Here is a 22,329-nt window from a genome sequence, read left to right on the forward strand (position 1 = left end):
TGATCTCTTGGGTGAAAATCTTATCCATGTTTGGATGGGGACGACAACGTTTGGGTGTCGTTTCCCCGTTGCCTTGGAGGGTCTCACACTGCATCATGTGCGTCCATCAGTTTTGTTGTGGTGGGGACCTCCTTCAGCGTTGTTTGGTGAGAGTTGTGGTGGAGTCGAAGCTGCTGCATCGGGACGTCCAATGAGCTCAGCAATGATGACACATTGCAGCTCTCTCCCATAACACTGTTCTGTAATAGTCATGGGCGGGGATGAGAGGACTTCACGTCAGAGTCTAGGGTCTGTGTTGGGAGGTCAGAGCTACTAGTTCGTATATGTACGACGAGCTTAACAACGATGCTCCGGTTGCGAACTCCATTTGGTTGTTTTGGTGTATAGTAGTGTTCGGCTTTTGTTATCCGCGCACTCACGTCGTTGGGTATTTTACCATTTGGACATAAATCAACTATGCAGTTGTTAAGATTGTTGGTCTTAGTTTCTCTCATAAACTGAGTCAATTCTTTTTTCTTTAATAACATCAACATCATCGATATTGTACTTTTAAAAATATTACCTTATATCTTACAAATCTTAACATAAATAGATAATACTGATAATACGAGCTTCCACCGCACATTAGAATTTTTGCATTCCTTTTCGTCACGCACTAGCACACTCCTCACCTTCACTTCCTATTTAGACCCACCGTCTCACACATAAGTAAATTTTATAAGACTTGGTCCTAAAAAATCATCTTCCCTGTGATAACAATGTCAACTCTCTCTAAACATTAAATCATAAAATAAATAGTATAAATAAAATCAAACAACTTTCTAGACAAGTATAAATTTGTTTTCAGGGTCGCCGCCGTCGCGGCGCTTGCTTCCCCGCTTTACCACCCGGAACCGAGCCCCACCCACCCGAGCCTGGCCAAAAGCCAATTCGAATCCCCCCGCCCCACACACACTACGCCCCGCAATGCGGGCCTCCGTCGAGGAGGCGGGCGCGCTCCTCGCGCGGAGCGACTCCGCCGGCCGCCGCCGCCGCTCCTCGTCGCCCGTGCAGTCCGCGTCGCCGAGGCCCGGGGGCGGACTGAGGCGGCAGTCGTCGTCGTTCCGCGACGACGTCGGCCACGCCGCCTCCGAGACGTACCTCGTCTCGCGCCTCACCTTCACCCTCCTCCAGTACCTCGGGTAACTCGCAGCTCCTCCCAACCTCGATAATTCCGTGCGCGTAGTCGTCCTCGTATCGGCGTATCGCCCACCCGCCTCGTATCGGCAATTGTGCAAGTAGTCTAGTAAAGGACGACGGATTACGCAATGCGACCCGCGCGGTGGCGATGGTTCCGCGCTTCCGATGCTCCACCAGCGACGGCCAAATTAACTTGCTATTTTAGGAAAGACTCTTACGTTTGGTGGTTCTCGGATGGTTGCGTCGCGAAGGCAACTTTCACAGCTAAGCAAACCAGGGCTTATTTGATAAGAGCGAATAGATGATGCAATTGAGTGTGGAACTTTCTCGGCAAGGGGGCAGTAGTAGTAGTAGTTTCTCTGGGATTAAGCTTTGGGGACCACACGAGTGCTCCGCGTTTCTGGGTTTCCCTTGCGTGCGGACTATGCTTTTAAGAAACAAATGAGAGTACAGAGCCAAGTCCAGAAGTATAGAAGTACACAAGCTCCAATATTGAAAGCGAGAGCACTATATACAGGTCTTATGCTGAGTTCTCACAATGTCATGCCTACTGCCACACTAACTGTACTGGAAAACTTCGTGTTTATATTGATATGTTAAGACTCATTGACAATCTATGCAATTATACAGTGATTTTATGCATAATATTGCTGTTGGTGTTTTTAAAATTCTTTCTGATTTTTACTGTTATTCAGGATATGTTACCGGTGGATGTCACAGTTTCTTGCCCTCACAATCTATGCAATTTTACTCATGCCAGGTTTTATACAAGGTATACTGAAGCTAACCTACTATGATATCATATTTGCAGAGTATGATCTTTTTAAGTATGCTTGAGATCGTCTTTAAGGGACCTTACACTGTTGTCTCTTTTCATTGGAATATGATATCATTGCAGTTCTGAAACATACTTTTCTTGGTTTACAGTTGGATATTATTATTTCTTTTCTAGCCAGGTTCGTAGGAGTATAGTCTACGGAGACCAACCCAGAAACAGGTAACATCAGCCAAAAAGGCCCCAGGCAAAACTTAAAAAAAAAACAGTGTTTCCTGTACATGGTTGAATTTAAGGAATATTACACTATACAGGTTGGATTTGTACATACCAAAAGATAACAGCAGACCCTGTCCAGTGGTGGCCTTTGTAACTGGTGGGGCTTGGATTATTGGGTTAGTATTGATGATTCTGAAACAAGGTACTACAGTAATCTTTTGTGGCTATCTTTGTTGATGAATTTGCTTATTTTAGTTACAAAGCATGGGGTGCCCTTCTTGGAAGACGATTGGCGGAGCGAGGAATAATAGTTGCTTGCATTGATTACAGGTCCTGATTGTTTCAACTGTATTCACTATGTTTTTTATTAGTAATGAGGGATTATGATTTTTGCTCTCTTTATTGCTTGACACGACATTCAAATATTTCTTTCAGAAATTTCCCCCAAGGTATAATAGGCGACATGGTTAACGATGCTTCTCAGGGGGTTTCTTTTGTGTGTAACAACATTGCCAGTTATGGAGGAGATCCTAATCAGTAAGCAAGCAAGTTTTTAATTTCTCTAGTGAACTTGGCATGCAAATTTGTGATAGTTGCATGATTGCATGTTAAGAGCTATCATTTACTTAACCTATAATTCATACTTTGTAGTTGCCAAAGTTATTAGTTCAAAATTTAGTTGCTAAAAGATATTGATGAATCACCGAGGAGGAAAGTTGACTGTGTCTATTGATTGCTTCATTGTCACTCTTATAGAACCTTACTTAATCCATTTGTTCTAGCTTTAACTAACTCAAGTATTTACTTATCCTTGTGTATTCTGTTTTTTGGAAAATTATCCTGGTGCATTCTGTTGATGATGTATCTTTATATCCTTCGGTTTTTTAGTACTGATTATATGTGCACTCGAGTTCTTGTCTCTTTCTTAACACTTGCATGATAAACCTGTAGGATCTACTTGATGGGTCAGTCAGCAGGTGCACATATTGCAGCATGTGTCCTCATGGAGCAGGCAGTAAAAGAATCTAGTGGGCATCCCCTTTCTTGGAGTGTTACTCAAATCAAAGCATACTTCGGTTTATCTGGAGGGTAAGATCTTAGGTTCCTTTCTTGATTAGCTTTTTATTGCATGACTATATTGAGTTCTGCCAAAACTGGTGCAGGCCCAAGCTAATACAACCGTGCAAGGCTACAAGCATCAGAGACCCTGTTAATCTATCATGATTTTTTAGGATAATGCCCTTTTAACTCTCCTTAAAACCTATAGCCATAAGATCATACAACATATTGTCCTCAGCATATCGAGTGTTTGCTGTGGAAGATATTATTTTCACCAATTGATGCTGGGGAAACATGTAATTGCCCCTTTTGATTCTTCAAAATGTTATTGCATTGATAAAATATTAAACCCCTCTCTCACATGTGGACCCAATGTAGCCTACCTAAACAAGTACTTTCTTAAAATATGAAAATGAACCTAATGATCTTCGTCATCGCATTGCATCTAGATAACTTTGATTTATCACTAAAAGTTCCTTTTGCAGGTACAACATCCATAATTTGGTTGACCATTTTAATGAGCGTGGTCTTCATCGTTCAATATTTCTCAGGTATTATTATGACTATATGACTATGCTATGGAAGTGGTAAATTTATCCAGAAACAGTTAGACAAAAACACTAAGGAAAATATTTGAACTACAATTTCAGCATAATGGAAGGAGAGGAATCATTGTCACGTTATTCTCCTGAAATTGTTGCCAAGAAGTCAAGTGCTGAAGCCATAGCTCTTCTGCCTCTTATTGTTCTTATGCATGGAACCGAAGATTATTCAATACCATCATCTGCCAGGTTTGTTCATATTCCTTCTGCGGATGTTTATTTTAAAAACTGAAGGGAAAACTCAAGTCAAGCTAGAGTTCTAGGTGGACATAATTTCCCGATGCCTTTTCATGCTATGGTAGTGGAAGGACAAATTATTACTGTTCAAATCCATTTTGCACTTGAATTTAACAAAAGAAAGCTTCCCATAGCTGGTAAACTAATCAGACGTCTGTTATTCTGATCTATCTTACACAAATATTGGTGATTTCATGAGTTCAACAGAGTTTATTAGTTGGATTTCATGAAGCCACGTACCAAGCTGAGGCAGGACAAAAGTACCCTTTTACAGTGTATAATATGTCTCGTTTAAATGTCTTGATGCTCCTTCGATCCTTTTTTCCATTCAAACTTTTAGCATTCCTTTTCCGGTATTGAGGAATTTCTCGAACATTTGGATATTAAAACCCGACACCGTGTATACATACAGACTGGAAAGTTGATGGATATCATTTGCAGTTTTTCTGGATAGAAACTGAAGCAAAAATATCCATACAACACTAGAATCCCAAGTCCTTTTGCACTCTAGACTCCAGAGGATAGTATATTTGTATAAATACTGGTAACCTGGTGTATTGTTTGACTAGAATGCCAATTTCCAAGTTTTTTGAGAATATTGTCTTCTCACATGTAACACTAGGGGTTAAATTTTCAGAGTGTTACAATAAAATTGGTTGCTACTTGTTTTTTCTGTGGTCAACTTCTCGACAACTTCTGTTTTTGTATTTTGTATACTTTTCTTCCTCTACTGTAAGGTTGATCTATTTTTTTTTACGGATGATTTGCTGAATGATCCATTGTGCAACAAATATAAGCTTTGGCAGCTTCACAACATCTGTTACTCTGCTTCTTTCATGTGCAGTCAAACTTTTGTTTACGTCCTCCAACAAGCTGGTGCTCAAGCAAGGTTACTGTTGTACGAAGGGAAAACACATACAGATATATTTTTACAGGTAACTTATCTTGAATGAATTAATCTTTTTCAACATGTTTGTCATTATTCAAGCTTTATGAGTATTTGATACTACTTAGATGTGTACAGTGCAATTTACTTAATGCTGTTATTATTTATTGAAAAAAATATCCTTTTTTCGTTGCAAATTTGTTTACTGTTTACTTTACTAAGCAAGCTTCATGGATATCTTAAGTGTATGTACTTCAGGATATGGGTACTGGGGTTACATGAGGGTTTGTGTAGTTCACACCTCTTGATCATGGCAAACTGAATCTTACTGCCGATTATGTAGTAATGCTGGATTATTTTATGTGGGAAGGAAGTAGTTGTTGCTATCTAATTCATTCACAAATTGCTTGCGGACACTTATAGAAAAGGCTTCATTTGGAGGATTTTCTTGTAATGCAATTGGATTTCCTTTGGAGGGTTACAATGTGTCTTTGCCAGAGGCAAATCACTGCTAATCATATAGGCAAAGTTGATTTTGAACTAGTTATTTTATGAAAACACACGCTTGAAAAGTTAAAGGGAAACTTGATATGCCATACTTATGAAATACTAGTGGTTTCTTCTCATTTTCTTATTGAGTTGAACTTGAGTGTTAGGTTGAACATTCATGCTACCCTGAAACCCTTATTTGGGAATGACATTTGAGGGACCTTAAAACTTGCTCCAATACATGTATCAGTTTTTTCGTTGTACTAGCCGAGGTGCCCGTGCGTCGCTACGGATATCAAATAAAACTATGTTTGTCTCCACTGTCGACCTTGAGTAGAAGTAGTAAAATCAAAAGCTGACATATTAGGCTTCAGAAAAAAAAAATCAAGAAGTCCAGATGGATTCGATGCCCTGGTAGTGAGCTCGTGACCATTGTCCACGAACTCAACTCATCCACGCTTCACAACATTTTTCTCCAATACCTCTTTCACGTGGGACCCTTGGTCCATGGACTCGACTCATCCATGGTTCACTATACAACAAATCCTTATCTTCCTGTCGTTCTCATCTTTTATTCCGTGTACCTCTCATTGCTCCCCCAAGGCTTGGGTTCAGTGCGCGACGTAAGCAAGTAGAATAGGCGATGGACAAACTCAAGCAAGCGGCGACCAAGATGAGGGTGGTTGCGAGTCGGCTCTTCAGAGATGGAATGAGGAATGCGAGTCGAGGCCATGGGCAAGCTCGTAGTAGCGCGGCTATCAGCGGCCGACCGGGGGTGTTGCCATGCCTGTCCCCTCCTCTCTCTGTGTGTTGGGTGGGGTCGCTGGAGCGCGGCGACCGGTGCTTGGCGGCACCAGCCCCTCTCTCTCTTCTCTGAATATTTGCTGGTGAAGAATTTCAGTTGATTTCTTTGCAATTTTTATAAGGGCAAATTGCAACACTACCACTACTTCAAAATTGTAATGCGCGAAAGTCATAAAAAAAAGGGACTTGGCACCAATGCCACCAAAATCATGAGATGAAGCAACCGTCCGCCACTACTTTGTAACACCGTTAACTTTTGTTAGGTTCACCGATTAAAAATAAATTGAGAAAATACAGCTAAAATGAAAAAGGTGCGGAAAAGACCAAAATACCCTCAACATACATCTACCCATCTCTCTTTTGCTTTTATCTGCCCTATCCGGCGCACACACCTAACCATCTCTCTCTCTCTCACCTACCTAGATCTGGCGAGACGTCGCACCACCCATGGTGTCCGTGTACGGGAGAGGCAATTTTGGATCTAGATTCATGGCTCAGATCCAGCTTCAGGCGGACGTGGAGGAACTCGAATCACCGGCGGCGAGGTAGGTGGTGTCGCGGTGACGGTGCGCACGTGCGCCTCGACAGGGAGCTGCTTGACCTCCTCTCTCCCAGATCCTGCACGCCAGTGGCTGCCGCGGCCTCCCGCAGTCCGCAAGCTGGTTCGGCTCCTCGTCGCCCGCCAGCGCTCCGATGGATGGGGAGGCATCGGTGGAGTGGATTTGCGGGGTACGCTGAGGTGGGAGAGGTGTGCGTGAGGTGGGAGAGAAACGAAGGATGGCTGGATGGGAGAGGCGTGCTTGACCATAGGGGTTTGTTTGCAAATTTGGGGCGGAGTGGCGGGCGTCTTTTTGCAAAATGTCACACCTTGCCTTGCATGCGTTGAATGATGATCGGATGGCTGAAAGTGACGGATGGCAGGCACACCATCATCACCAACTGGTTCTTTTATAGGAGTAGAGATTCTCTGCTAGTGTTTAATTAGTGGAAGATCTAGTCATGTCATTTCTTGAGCTTCCTTTGATTAGTATGGTCAGTACTAACCCAATGGCCTGGAATTCTGCAGAATTCTTTTGTTGTGGGGTTTTTAGAGTATCTCGCCCAAGTATGTACTATTATATATTATAACTTGTTCCTTTATATCTTTTCATAGGACCCTCTTAGGGGCGGAAGAGATCCATTGGTTGAAGACGTCTTGTCTGTTATTCATGCCGATGATGCAATTGGACGTCAAAAAATTGCTTTGGAACCTGCTCAAAGGCGCTTGGTTTTTGAGTGGCAATTAAAGTTGGCCCATCGAATTAGTCCATTCTAGTAGGTAATTGTTGTTCACGCCTTAATCTTTTTGCCTTATGCTCTGTCTCTGTTACATACTTTTTCATAGTTATAATTTGTCCAGTAATAGTTAGCAAATTTGGTTGACAAAGAATTTCTGAATGTTTGGTTCCTCATCAGTTGATGATTACCAGAATAGCAATGATGCTTCTCCCATTATTTCAGTAAGCTATTGATGTAGAAGAAAGGAAGAATTATTTCTATGCCACTGCAAAGTTCCTGAATCTGCCGTCACGGAACACCTAATCCCGTATATGCCACCATTTGTGCAAACCTTGCCCTTTTTCCGGATGCTCTGAACCTCATACATATATAGTTTATAAATATCAGGATTTAGATAAATTTCCACATTGAGTACTATTTATACCAACAGAATTACAGAAAGAATTCATTTGCATATTAATAGATTTCTTCATTTGTTTCCCAAAAGGTTTGATTGCAATGTTATTTCAAAGCCATGTATGTGCGAAATATCTAATGTAAAGCATGACCAGGCTTGTGACTTCACGAAGAAAGGGTGCTCGGGAGTTGGTCGGATTGGATCAGGCAAGAAAAAAACTCGTTACTCTTCTTTCCTGGCATTGGCCCTGTACTGTTCTTATGTGGAACTTGTAGCTGGGAATAGCTGGGATGCAATACGAGAGGAAGAAGCTACATGATTGGAAACCACATCATTATTTTCTTTGCAAAGTTGTACATAATGCTGTATATTGTACTGCACAGAGGCTTGTAACCATCTCTGTAATATTGTGTAAAGCACACAAATAAAATATTAGAATATGACTTCATGACGACAGGGTGCTCGGGCAAGCCGCTGGTTGGACAGTCAGGACAGAGGTAGGCAAGGAAAACCTCTTCCTCTTCTTTCCTGGCATTTTGGCCCTGTAGAGCACTCTGTGGAACTTGTAAGTGGTATGCAATTGCAGCAGGCTGTTTGTATGGGCCCAAAGAACACCACGGCAGCAGCAGGCCCAAGGAGCACCATGGCCGGGTCCAGTAGTTTGTTTTTTATTTGGAAATATTATATAGCATTTAGAGATAAGATTAGATCGGATTTGTTAGGGGTCATTTAGAACGTAAGATTATATTTGCTATCAATTAGAGATATGATTTGATTTGGATTGTTAGAGCCATAACTTGCCTATAAATTTGGGCAGCCAGCACATCCTTTGAATCAAGCAAAGAAGAATTAATCTAAATCTCTTCTAATATTTTAAGTTTTCCTCATCTATAATCATCTCTGTCTCCTAACAGTTGACGCCGCTGGGCAGATGTTTATCCCCCTCTGATCTTAGGATCATAACACAAGAGGATGAAGTAACATGATTGGACACATCTCTCTCTTTTAAAAAAAAAATAAAAAAAAAGTTGTACATGCTGTTGCGTTTTATACTTTTATATATGTCACAAAGGCCTGTAAGCATGTGTCGTAATATTCTAGTTAGTGTACAAGGATAAAGCACAATACCAGAATATTACTCTGGCAAATCTACAACTTCAGGCTATATTGATATTCTTGTAGCAAGATATTTTTGCACTACTTTCTTATGCATCAGGCCCATTGTAGCAAGTGCACAGTCGACTCTTCCCTTTTAAAATTACTCAAGTGCATTTTCTTCTAATTTTTGGGTAAGTATGTTTTGTTTTACATGCACCGTTTGACTTTTTTTAATGGATGATTGCAACTTCATAAAAAGTTTGTATGGTGAGTGGTGAATATGCTGTTGGTTTTGCTGCTTTTTCATGTGTCTGTTGATATTATTTTTGCGTAGTGATTTGTTTTCATTGCGCAGTGCTAGTTATGGGGTTGCTCTCCTTTTCAGGTCAGAGCATGGAGATGGTGAGTTTCTTACGACTGCGGGTGATCAGTGCATGTATTGTTGAGATCACCCAGTGGCACTCGAAAACAACATCAAATCAACAAGTGGAAGCAGTCGCTGAAACATCAAGCGGGAAAAGATGAAGCTGATGGCGCAATTAGAACGTTTTATTTGTAGTATTCATCGCATGAGGGATGCACACACCGTAGAGACCTGTCTGACGTAGGGAATAGGCACGATCATGAGTTCATGACTTCACATGGAAGACAGAAGAAGGGAAAGACTGGATTCATAATTCATAACATAGCATGGAGACCCTGATGCAAGCTCCATTCTCTTGCTTCCATTGTCACTTTTTGGCTGCTGCGGGCTTGCTGCTCTTCACCTGGTTTCACGTGAAGCACGAAATCGTCATTAAAAGAGCACGAGGTAACGGCAACAATAAAGATATCCATATGACACCAGCTGCAGTGTTATACCTTCTTCTTAGGCTCCCGGGGTTTCTGCTCAGCCTTCTTGACGCCGCTCTTGGCAGCGGACGGCTTCGTCGCCGTCTCGCTGAGCTTGGGTGATGGCTCCTTGGCCTGTCCTGCAAGTCCGGTGGGCTTCACGGCCTTCATGGAAGCCATCGTTCTTCTGCTACTCTCTTCGAACGCTGCGGAAGACTGATGCTTAAGCTGCTGTTTTCTTGATGAACTGGGACGAGGTATTTATAGACCGTTCCTGCATCTGTATGTAGTGTTTGCAGAATACAAATCCTAGATGTGCAAGAATAAAGGTGTCCTGAATTATTGTAGCTTGTTTAGTACGAAGCAAGTGATCGCACGGTGCAGCTGGGTGCTTTTTACAGAATTGGATGCCTGGGAGGATGTGAGTTACCCGGACGTGATGCTTGCTATTGGAATTGCTTCAGGTCTACTATTCCGTGAGTTGATTACGCACAATGGTGCCAACTGCTGAGAAGCTACAGATTATATGACTTCTTGCGGAATTGGTCATACGATTTTAACTTGTAAGTGCGTTTTAACTGCTGTCAATCTTGTTTTCATAGCTGTTGATGCATGATAAGTTCAGGTGTATAGGTTCGACTGTTTTCAAGTGAGGACATGAGGTCGCCGCCATTCTCAAGGAAGACATGAAGCCCACCTATATTCCACCTGGGCTAAACCTCAGAGGACGAGAGCCTAATTGCGGCCCAAGTTGTAGTAGATGCACAATGGATGCGCCAGGCAGAAACTGCCAGGTGAGACATTTCTTGTAGAAATTTATGCTGTTGCCGTATACTCGTTCTCTAAGCGTGATACACTAGAGAGCTAAAACAATTACTCCTCCGGTCACAAATACTTACACTTTGTAGAGAATCCGGTTAAACTTCTAAAACTTTGATTGTTAATAACTTTAAAATATTTAGTTTCAAAACACGAAAATCATGTGTAGATCGCTTTTGAAAAATGATTTCATAACCTCCTAATTTGTTAGATTTAATAAATATATTATAATAAGAAATAGTCAAGGTTCTAAAACTAGGTATCAGATACTCACTATAGGCTACCTTACATTGTAGCTAGTATACGGTAATTAGCCTACAGTACTAGGCCTTGTAACAGGTTTTTCTTTTTTATTCAATTTTTTCTATTTATACATGTATATTCATATAACAACCAAACAAAAAACAAGCTAAGAATGCATTATGGTACTCAATGTTCATATTCATATGTTTCATGAAGCAAGAAAATAATTGTGGGCCAAGTGAAACTCTGATGTATGATCATATTTTAAGATGTGGACGAAACTTTGCATTAGAGAGATAATTTGTTCACTAGTGTTTATGTGAGGTGGAATGGGATAGACATTGCTCTAAGACATTTGCATTAGGAGTGTCTTGAGCATGAGGTCATCTGATCGCGAATGTTGTGGACCCAACTAGGTCGGGAACCTGAATATATCGAGACTTAAGAGGCCTTGGGATTCGATTCCATTAATGTATTAGTCGAACTTTGCATTCCACCGATTCCCATCGAATTTTGCATTCCACCGATTAGACCAGCGAACATATATCTGCGCCAACTTGGATATAAAAATCTCATTGCAGTGGGTGCCACTGAACGGAACTTCTTCCAAATTTACTTGGTAAGAGTTCTTGACTTCATTACTTGCGTTAGAACTATGTTGATTAACCGATCACAAGACTGATAGCTACAAGAAGTGTAACATACTCCTGGTCAGTTTACTACTAGCTTAGTTTCTTTGGACGCACCAGCTAGTTGCTGCGCAGAAAGTTACCAGCTGGATCCGTAGTATTTCTAAAGATCGACGAAGGAAAAGGGAGCTGAAACTTACAAGCAACGATGAACATCGTGACACAGCTCTCGTTTCCATACACTGTAACGTGTGCATTTGTCACTTGCCAAGCTAGGCTCACTGTCACATCGCGCCTGTCTCGTACCGTTAACATACAAGAAAGAAATCTCGTGGTGAGCGATGTTACGCTCGGCTCTTTATCGAGAACCGTGCTCCAGCAAAAGGCCGAAAGAGGTGATGACAGTACACCACATTGGCCACCAATCATGTCGCTCACACGACACCAGTGACGGCGATAATAATACTATAATCATGACGGGGCCGTCAGGACCATCTCCGTCCCGAAAGCCAGCACCCACCATTACGAGGAGCGAGTCTGCACTCCATCGTGGTACTGGTACGCAGTAGAATAGTAGGAGTACTAGAAAAAATTCAGTCAGGAGCCAGGACTCATGGGTAGTACGCACTGGGCTACTAGCCAAGCTATAGCCTATAGGCCGGTGAAACGAAAGGCACCAGGCCATCGTGCAGCCGTGGCTTTGCTCCATGTCTTCCCTTGCACTGTCGTGAGTCGACTGCCGGCTGCCGCTTGCTGCAGGTTTCTGGCTGCATGGCGCTCTTTGGGCAATGGGTAGCAGTGGTGCTGCACAACCAGCTGGCTCGTCAGAGCAGTTAGTTGCCTCCCCCGGTTGCCACGGCAATGCCCGTTAGAACAGGCGGCTGGCACGGCAATGGAAAAGTTGCTGTGGCAGTGATACCACGCCGCACTCTGCCCCCAGGGACCGGCATTTTAGCTGCATGACCTCCATTTTTTACAAGCTATTTCTGTTGCACTAATTCAGTTAGGTTGACTAATGAAAAGTGCAAAACTATGTGACTCGTATGTTGTATTCTTTATTAGGTATGTTTATTTTAGCTAGAGATTATGAAAAATAAATTATAGATTGTGAATTGCAAAAACTGAATTGTACAATTTATATAAGTGGTTGAAAATTATATTATCGTATTGTTACATCTAAGAATTAGATTGTTAAAAGGTGAATTGCACGATCTACCTGTTTTTTTTAACTTACCGATATGAATACAATTCATAAACTATAGATTGAAGTGAATAAGGTCTTTACTGTGAACCTGAAAGTGGAAGCCACTATCAATTTAGGACTAGTACATTATAGGCAGTTAGGCACAGTATTGCTCCTGCTCCCAGCTATCCTGACCCAGACACTCAGCTCACGCGAACCATGTAGTATTTGCTAGGACTAGCGTGCCGCTCTCGCATGATTACGGCTGCCGTTTTGCGCCAACAAACCCTCCGGCTTTCCCCATAGAAAAATGGTGATTAGCCGTGTCCTACCTGCCGATCCGTAAACATTCCTCCGCTTTCCCATTGCTCGCGGCCGTAGGACAGAGATGCTGTCGAGCCGGGCCGGGCAGTGCTTCATGGGCGGCGCCGCGTGCTGTCCTGCACAAGCCACATCGAATGATAGCACGAGGCTCTCACGCGTCTCAGGCTATCATCACCTGCACGCGTATTAGTTAACTGAGATCTAAAATTAATAATGGGTTCGAGTGTGGAATGTCTTGTCTCACTCGTCTCACCTAACCGCCACCACCAGGCTCTGGCACTAACCCATGTATGCACAGCATGGAAGAAGCATCAAGCGCGCCATGGCAAGAGTCGCGGAACTGAGAACAGCCGTCAGGGATTCCGTACTACCTGCTGCTTTCCTTTTCTAATTGTGTTTTAGCATGCAGTGACTCTGGAAAGATTCCAAATCATGTCGAGTTTTGAGGGATGCGATGCCGCCCAGCTCACCACCTTGTCCATTTCATTGGCCACTTTTTTTTTGAAAAAGCAGGAGGAAATAATGCTACTGTCACTCAAACAAGGCTTGAAAAAACTGAATGACTAGTGCATCTATGCACGTAGCTATACCTGTAATTAGCTAGCCTCACTAGTTATTTAGTTAAGATTGGTCTGAATATATCATTCATTTACATGCCTACCTATTAACGTGAAAACGGCAGTCCCTTGCCTTTTAATCAAATAAGAAAAGCACGCAGAAGCGAACAGTAGTCAACACTCAACAATCAATAGTGAAGGTCTGATTCTGATTTCTGAAGGAGCAGGAGCAGGAACAGTGAGTCCCGGGCTCCCGGCCCAGCAAACGAGAAAGAAATCCATCTGCGAAGTTGCCTGTGCCAAATCCTGCATGGGATTTATTATCATCTGACATCATGGAGGCATCAATCACTTGAGAGAGAGAGAGGGCCTTCTCCCCATGCACGTCACACCATCAGATTCAAAGAGCCTGTCCTTCCATGCGCCATGATGTAGCCTATCGGGTTCTAGAGAGGGACAGAACAATGTGACTATGTGGAGACGACAACCCCCGGTCACCTCACCTTCTGACAGTTTCATGTACCCATGTACTATGCTGGTATTGCATCCAAACAGTTGATGCATTGACTTTGCAAGTCGAATTCGACATGGAAAAGGCTACTAGACATACCAAGTTCACGTGAGCCGCAGTTTCTTATTTGGCGTAAAACTTGGCATCGGTTTACCTCAGACCTAAGAGCTTAAAAATTTCAACCAAAATGAACTGAGCTGCCCAGCCCGAGGAACGCTCACGCCTTCAAGTAATTTACGGAAAGACTCCAAATTATATGGCTTGAGTTCTAACGGGCTCGCTAGAATGTGTATTTATAGAAGATGTTCCCAAAATGAGATAGCATCATGCCATCATCCAAGATCTATCTTCGTGGCACCGCTTTTCCTTCCCCTGTGCTACCTCGACTTGCCACAGCTGCCATCTCATTGACAAAATTGGTAATACAAGACTAAGGTGAAAACAGATTGGATAATATTTTCTCCACTTTTTTTTATTTAGAATGAATTGAATAATATGCGGATATGGATATAGATTTTTTCGAACGTCGGAAGTGGTATAGAATTGGAACAGAGTCGGATCGGAAATGGATCTAAAGTAGTTGGATAATACGCCTATATGCTGATAAATAAATTCCGAAAGTACAAACAAAACACAATATACAAAATACTTGGTTCTTGGCAGCTAGCAGCTGCCGCACGGTACTTTGACTACTAATGCTAAAGTAACCTTCATTTAAATACTACGGCTCCCAAGTTATTACCATCAATCCATCATATTAATTCTAGGAAGAGACTACGATAACTCTTAGAAAAGAAGAGCAGCAGCAGAGCTACTGGTGGATTGTTGCCTATGGGCAAAAAAAATCAGAGAATCCTACTTGAATAGTTGGATTTTGCATATCCCACACCGCATCCGCATAAGTCGGATATCAAATTATCTGTATTCATTCGGATATTGAAAAGCCCTCCGCATTTTCTTAAAAGTAAAAACTCTTTTAGTCGGATCAGATCTGGAATTATTGTGACCACTTTCACCCCTGCACTAGACATCCTAGTACCTTCCCCATCTCTATATTCGTCACTAAAGTTAATGTTCGGTTAGTTAAATGAAGTTAAATAGGATGAGATTGTTCTAGATGGACGATATGGTTCTAGATAAGTTGATACAATTATATTGTTTGCTTATATGTATGAAATGGTACAAGGATGTGTTTGATTAGATATATTGGATGATACGAGAATACATTTAGGTGCTTAAAAGTAATGTATTATATCTATGTATAACTTAATTATTTTACAGAAATAATAATTTTTATATTTATTATTATAAAAAACTATGCTAATTAGTACTACTTATTATTAATTCCACTTAGTTATAACTTAAGTTGTCAATAATCATCACTAAATACCTATAATAATAATTAGTTACGGTTAATAAAAATGCAAAACCCCCCCCAAAAGTCACTTGAATTTTGACTTTCCCCCCCAAAAGTTGTTTTGTTGCAAAAAACCCCCCAAATGTTTGATTTTGTTCCAAAAACACCCCCAAAAATTCAAAAAAAAATTAAAAAAATCACAAAAAATTCTTAAAAAAACTAGAGACAATTATAAGACCTTTTGTGCAATTTTTTTTCAAAAATAATATCCTTTGCATCATATTTCATGGAGAGTAAGTTTGAAAAAAAAGAAAAACGTGCAACTCATTTGTTAATTCGAGTTAAATGCATAGTTAATTATTTACTAATCCAAAAATCATGAAACAAAATTTTTTAGTCTTCTTAGATGATCCTCTATCTTGTAAAAATATATGAAATCTTGAAATAGTTATTGTAACGTGCAGGATTGAGTAAATGTGTTGCAGATAGATTAATTCATAACTAATCCATAACACCCCCAAAATTAGTGAAACCACTTTTATTAGTTTACTTAAACAATTATTTGTGTAGAAAAAATAATGGTATACATGACAAAGTTAAAATAACATGAGTTAATAAATGAGCTACACATTTTTCTTTTTTTTCCAAACTTCCTCTCCATTAAATATGATGCAAAGGATATTATTTTTGAAAACAAATTTCACAGAAGGTCTTAGAATTGTCTCTAGTTTTTTTTAGATTTTTTTTATGATTTTTTTATTCTTTTGAATTTTTAGGGGGTTTTTTGCAACAAAGTCAAACTTTTGGGGGGTTTTTTGCAACAAAACAACTTTTGGGGGGGAAAGTCAAAATTCAAGTGACTTTTGGGGGGGTTTTTGCAGTTTTCCCAATATTTAACTACAAATCCTTAATAACTACTGATAATCACTAATTACTAACCACAAGTGATTAATAGAGTTGACAAAACCTATAAGGATCCTTGGCCAATTTTCATGAATAAGATGGTACAAGATATTAAGAGAATATTACCAAAATCTATATCACTATTTCTAAATAGATGATACGATTCAAACTACAGTACAGAGATATGAACATATTTAGAATCATCGTGTACATTTACCATCTCATTAGAGAAACAAACATTACCTACCTAGTTCGGTTTGCCACCAAACCCTGTAGACCGCATTCTACAATTGTTAAAGCGATTCCAAACTCCGCCTGGAATTGGGTTGGCGACAACACGCTCAGGTCGAGAAACGTTTCACATAAGATCATTTGTACTGCTTCATTACAACCGTGTACTCAAATATAAATCACATGTTGTAATGAAAACACAAATATTAAATATAGTAGTATAAAATATGAACTTAAGTATAAAGATGTTGATCCTTTATGAGAGTATTATCGAATGAGTACGTCGGAAGCGATGTCGTAGTTTGATTTTAAATAGTTTCTTAAAAAAAGAGATTATTCGTTAATTTTCTCTTATAATTTATTTATTTATATTTATTAATAAAATATATTTTATATCCGTAGCTGGTAACAAGTTAATAAGACTAAGGATGTGAATGATAAAAATGAGTAAATTATTCAATTTTTAAAGTTTTTATAAGAGGAGAGTATGAGAGGAGGATTTCCGATTATGAGTTTTCCACTCAAGTCAATAGGAGTGACGCAAGCTGGTTAGCAAAACAAGTTTACGGGAACACAAACTTATTTCATTACTACATTAATATTACAACACTGTCACCTCTGCCTCATGGGCTCACTCTCACAATCTCGCCATAACCTTATTAGAGAAGCAGGTAGTGATCAGCCACCTCCCAAAAAGGCCTCTAAAAAGAAAGTTTCCGTTCTGTTCCGTTCCCTTTTCCCAGTGGTCTACACGGCACATGCATTTTTCCACAACAACCAAACCAGAAGTCCATACGAATTCCAAGTCCATAACACGAAAGGTAACATGGGGGAAAAGGGCAGCTTAAAGCATGCATGGTCGCGAGACCTGGTGGTGAACGTGCGATCAAACTCTAAGGAGGTAGATGCTAAGCTCCGGGCCGCCATTGTTGCCGGTGCTGCTGTCCGGGTTCATCATGTAGAACGCCTCCGAGTCGCGGGAGCCCACGACGCGCTCGAAGCGCGCGCGCATGTACATGACGTCCCCCTCGCCGCCGCCGCACGCCGCCGGTATGACTCCCGCGCCCATGGACACGGGCTCCAGCGAGCGCAGCACCCGCCAGTCCGCGGCGCCGCACTCGCGCCGCACGGCGTACCCGCAGCCCTTGCTGTTGCAGTACGCGCGCCACACCTTCTCCTCCAGCAGCTTCCTGCCCGCGCCTGTGCCGTGAGAGCCGGCCGTGGCCGCGGCGCTCGGGAAGGCGCCCTTGGCGCGGTCGCACTCCAGCGCGATGCGAACGAGGCCGGAGGCCATCTCGCGCACCAGCGACGCCGTGGGCGCGGCCAGCTCCAGCAGCAGCGCAGGGCACGCGCGCGGGTCGACCTGGAACGCGAGGTGGACGTGGCCGCGGCGGTGGCCGTAGAGCGTGCCTGTGAGCCGCGCGCCGAGCCCGACCTGCCGGTGCCGGCCGGCAATGGCTGCTGCCAGCGCCGTGCGCAGCCGCGAGACCGCCGTGCGGCCCTTCTCCTTGCGCTGCTTCAGCGGCTTGGGCGGCGGCGGGGACACGAAGTCCTCCGAGTGGAACGACGGGCAGCTGGAGGAGAATGCCATGGCCGCCTCATCCTCGTCGTCGGCCTCCGAGCCCTTGGCGAAGCCTTCATCCCCGCCATCCGTGGCGCCGTGTCTGCTGCTCTTGCCAAGAACCGGCCACTTGAAGTTCCTCCGGGAGAAGGAGAAGGATGACTCATGGGGGCTCCTCGCCATGATGGTCCTCATAGTTCCTTGCGGAGCTAGCTGCCGTGCCTGAGTTCTGAGAGAGAGTGTGATGTTTCTTCAAGTGGTCGCTGAGTACAGGAGGATGGGGCTTTGTATACTGTGAGCGAGACTGGTGAGCAGAACCTACCAAACGAGCAGACAGGGGAGAGGAGAGGAGAAGAGAAGAGTGTGAGAGCTTCTCGGCTTTGTCTTGTTCCCGGTCTGGCTCTGCTCTGTTGTGTTGTGTTTTGATGAGGAAATGGAAGACAAGCTGCAGATTCTGGCAGTGTGAGCAGGCAGGAGGCAGGCAGGCAGTCAAGAGATTTTAGTAGTACCACTCCATTTGATTAAAAAACGATAGTAATCGGTCGGAAGGGGAGGGCGTGGCCTCTGGCCTGATGGGGGCTGGCTTGCTTTTTTGACAGGTGAACGTTAATTGTTTACTACTCCGTAACCGCGAGATGTTGCAGGCTTGGAGCGCTAATTGTGCAGGTTTACAGCAGAAATTGCCGTGAGCTGAAATGAGCAAACTGCACGACCTCTGCAGTAAATCCACGTAGGATAAAAAGATGGATTGCCGGTTTTGTGCACTGTGCAGTGGATCGTTCTACAGAGCAAACAGAAAAATGCCACAGGTGGCGTCATCACGTTGACCGATTAATAAATCCCGGACATCGTACACGAAACGTGGCAAGAGAAGAATACGTAATGATCCGGCCGAGAATTTAGGTGAAATCCAGGTGAGCAACGAGTGACGAAATTCCACTAGTTTGGTGGCTTGGTGCTGAACTGCTGACTAGCTCGCATTACTTGCATTCGGGTGTTTGAACTCTATAAGGTGCTGAGTGCTGACGATTTTTAACAGGGGACAAAATCCTCAATCTTGATACAAATGTACTCCTACTATGTAAGCATGTGCTGCTCACTGAAAGCGAAGTGTACATATCATACATATGGTGCCTTCAAGTGCACTGGGATTCAAAGTCACTTCCTGGTGGGCATACTTAACAAAGGTTTAAGAACCAGCCAAATGCCGAAGCTGTCCGGAGTCCTCAGCAGTCAGCACAGATTTTGTAGCGCAAGTTCAAACCGATAAGAGATATTCTTCAGGCTAGAGTTTCCGAGGCACGCGCAGGTTGAATTTCGCCTACCCGTGTCTGGAGGCCGGAATGCCTCCAAGCTGCCTCCTGAGAAAAAAGGATAAGCAGGGGAAGCACAGGACGGCAGAGTTTGTCCCACAACGACACGAAATCATGATAGGAACTCCGATGTTTAAAAAAAAACAAATTAGGAGGAGAGCTACATATTATATTAAATACGAAGAAAGTTTGATGGGCTAAACTGCTCAATTAATTAAGAAAAAATCGAGCAAAAATCACAAGACACCGTAGACAAACTACTGAGCTAAAGTAGATGTAGAGTACTGCAGAGATGACCCTAACTCTTGACCATCAACCTAGCTAGACTAGACCTGAGATAGTCGACAACACTACAGAACAGAAGAAAGCCAAACCCCGGGAGGGTCTCTCCTAAACGACGCCTCAAATGAGGGCACGACGCCAACTACGCCGCCGTTGACCAATCCAAAACATCGGAAATGGGCTTTCACCCAAAGACCCTCACGGGATTGGCAAAAAATACCGCAACATGGCCTCTAAGAAGGGAAACGACGTCCGAGGGCATCGCCGGTATTGGCATCGGTTGGATGCCGAACTGGGCTTTCGCCCCGGAGGCGTTCCCGTACCCGCATTGCCGCCAAATAGAGCAACACCACACCCAAGCAAAGGCTCACTGTCGCATCAGGCTCGAAGATGACCTAGACATTGCAGCGGATCACCATCACACGAAGCTTAAGAGCAAAAAATAGAAGCAGTGGCACGATAACCACAAGCTACCCACGATCAAGACTAACCACAGCGAGTACACAAAGTTAGGATCTCCGATTATCAACAACACAACGTTAGGATGAGAAGAGGCAACCCATTCGCTTGGCAGCAAGATGGACTGAAACTCGGATGTAGCAGGGCATTGTCCTCTATTCTATCCATGAGCGACCACCGCACCAACGCCACTGAAAGATGGAGCTCAGCGACGAGACTAAGAGAAATGTAGCATGACGCCAATGACCACCCAAGCACAAATCCAAAGGAAACTGGAGGCAACACGCATATCTGAAGGATCTGGCCACCGTGTCGTTGCACCGCAAGGCGCGCCACTGAAGACACACGACCGTTGCCAACTCGAGAAGCATAGGATCTCATGGATCCGGGTTGCCCCAAAGCACCGAGAAGAGCCTTATTGGTTTTGTGAGAAGCTCCCTGCGCCGTAACTTGCGTCCCCTGCTTCTGTCGTGCCACCATATCCATCGGCAGCAGCAGTAGCCCAAGCATCGGGGCATGATGATCGTGTTAGGCGTCGGCATCCCACGCACCTGTCACTCGCAGTGTATCAACATCTTCTCCCTTGGTATACAAAGGGGTGGAGACCGGGATAGCAAGAAAGTACACACATTACGTAGGGCTATTATCCCACAGAAGACCTAAACCTGGATAAATTCTTGTGTTCTTGAGTCCCTTCCACACACACACCTCTTCCCAAAATGTAGATCAACTCGTCCATCGCCCGGTATATCCCGGATATATTATCAGGGATCAACTCTCGACAAGTTTAGGACCAGAGTTAGCATATGTTTGCCATCATGACTAAAGTTCAGTTCACTTGCTTCAAGAAGATAGGTTTTGTTCAGTTTAGTATACATTCAGTTCAATTTAGTTGCTTCAACTTGAGAGAGCTTGTTTCTATTTAGTTGCTTCAATTTGAGAGAAAATTATTATATACAGAGCATAGTAGCCTGCAAGGAAGGACCTGCAGTCTTCTTATGTTCTAATGGTTGAACAACATGCCAGGGACTATAAAAAGGTTGGATGCAAACTATTTAGTTCCTAAACCTCTTTGATTACTACATATGCACCTATTTAGTTGTCTTAATTATGTGATTGTTATTCCCCTAAGAAATGCTATTTTACATTGCATGGATCCCATATTTTGGACCTTACATCGTTTTCAGTACTTGTGAAGGATAGAAACTTTCCTTACATCGCTTTGAGTACCTGTGAAGGATAGAAATTTTTTGAAAACAGAACTAGATTTGGAATTTTTTTGGGAACATAACTAGATTTGTTTGCATGGATCTCATTTTTTGCTAGTGGTATTTGACAATGGAAAGGCCTGCATTTGTGTTAAACGATGTTATTTGACCATGCTCGTATATGGCCTCTCTGTTATTTCTTTTAGAATGTCAGATTCTTTTTTCTACTCTCTATGTTGTTTGCTTTGCTAAATGAGTAGTGTTTGTGTTCTGCAAGAATAATTTATGAACTATATTTAGCTCAATGACTATGATATATCTTTGGCTCAGGTACTACAAAGGTGCATTCTAGGAGAAAACAAGCTATTCATGTCGAATGATTCCAAATCCACAAAAAATTCGTCAAAATGGACCACCAAGCAGACTTTGAATTATAACTTTTTGATGATGATGTCTTGTCTTAGACATGGAACAATTATTAATCTTTGCCAGCTTGTAGTAAAATTATTGCCTTGTTCCAATCCTATGATATATATAACTTGTTAGGTCTGTATAGAAACTATAGATATTGTCACATATGGTACATGCTTGAGACGTGGTGATGCATATGGACCAATGTTATTAAAATTTGACTACTTACCAGCAACATGTTTCTAGACTAATAGAGGTAGTATGCATTTTGTCTTACAATATTTGAACTAGCCTTGCAGCACAAAGTAACTAGCGCCACGGTATAACACAGCTCCTTGGAACCAATCCAAACGATGCGAAAGAACAAGGGGTTCAACTTCTAATGAGAGAGGGGATTGGGTAGTAGGAGGGGATCAACCCAATCCCTCCTTGGATGGTTTTACACGCGTACAATCTCCCACACTTGCCAAACAAGGACTAAATA

At 42.6% G+C, this 22,329-nt stretch overlaps 2 protein-coding genes and 1 long non-coding RNA gene across 5 annotated transcripts; 2 read left to right on the plus strand and 1 right to left on the minus strand.

Annotated features, from left to right (window-relative positions):
- Window positions 1–872: 872 nt before the first annotated feature.
- On the plus strand, window positions 873–8,376 carry LOC133908362 (probable isoprenylcysteine alpha-carbonyl methylesterase ICMEL2). 3 transcript variants are annotated; one of them, XM_062350350.1, is made up of 12 exons: window positions 873–1,181; window positions 1,875–1,951; window positions 2,107–2,176; window positions 2,269–2,349; window positions 2,429–2,503; window positions 2,609–2,710; window positions 3,125–3,262; window positions 3,718–3,783; window positions 3,883–4,023; window positions 4,916–5,006; window positions 7,404–7,568; window positions 8,080–8,376. In XM_062350350.1, the coding sequence occupies exons 1-11, from the start codon at window positions 967–969 to the stop codon at window positions 7,563–7,565; spliced, it is 1,218 nt and encodes a 405-aa protein (XP_062206334.1). In that variant the 5' UTR covers window positions 873–966; the 3' UTR covers window positions 7,566–7,568; window positions 8,080–8,376. The 3 variants fall into 3 exon arrangements, with proteins under 3 accessions (XP_062206334.1, XP_062206335.1, XP_062206333.1); XM_062350351.1 differs by lacking the exon at window positions 873–1,181 and adding an exon at window positions 1,668–1,774; XM_062350349.1 differs by lacking the exon at window positions 873–1,181 and adding an exon at window positions 1,682–1,774 and having other exon boundaries at window positions 2,132–2,176.
- A 764-nt stretch (window positions 8,377–9,140) lies between these two features.
- LOC133908363 (uncharacterized) lies at window positions 9,141–9,751 on the plus strand. Its single transcript, XR_009908193.1, has 2 exons — window positions 9,141–9,214; window positions 9,409–9,751. It is a non-coding gene; the product is annotated as an uncharacterized LOC133908363 (long non-coding RNA).
- Window positions 9,752–17,195: 7,444 nt separating this feature from the next.
- Window positions 17,196–18,645, minus strand: LOC133910001 (protein MIZU-KUSSEI 1-like). The gene has a single exon (XM_062352525.1). The coding sequence runs from the start codon at window positions 18,365–18,367 to the stop codon at window positions 17,498–17,500; it is 870 nt and encodes a 289-aa protein (XP_062208509.1). The 5' UTR covers window positions 18,368–18,645; the 3' UTR covers window positions 17,196–17,497.
- Window positions 18,646–22,329: the final 3,684 nt, after the last annotated feature.

Source organism: Phragmites australis, chromosome 2 (assembly GCF_958298935.1).
Source record: "Phragmites australis chromosome 2, lpPhrAust1.1, whole genome shotgun sequence".
Taxonomy (NCBI): Eukaryota; Viridiplantae; Streptophyta; class Magnoliopsida; order Poales; family Poaceae; genus Phragmites; species Phragmites australis.

Coding starts and splice junctions, on each gene's coding strand:
- LOC133908362 (XM_062350350.1), top strand. CDS start 967: ATGCGGGCCTCCGTCGAGGAGGCGGGCGCGCTCCTCGCGCGGAGCGAC. Junction 2,177..2,268: donor GGAGACCAACCCAGAAACAG/GTAACATCAGCC, acceptor TACACTATACAG/GTTGGATTTGTACATACCAA. Junction 2,504..2,608: donor GTTGCTTGCATTGATTACAG/GTCCTGATTGTT, acceptor TATTTCTTTCAG/AAATTTCCCCCAAGGTATAA.
- LOC133910001 (XM_062352525.1), bottom strand. CDS start 18,367: ATGAGGACCATCATGGCGAGGAGCCCCCATGAGTCATCCTTCTCCTTC.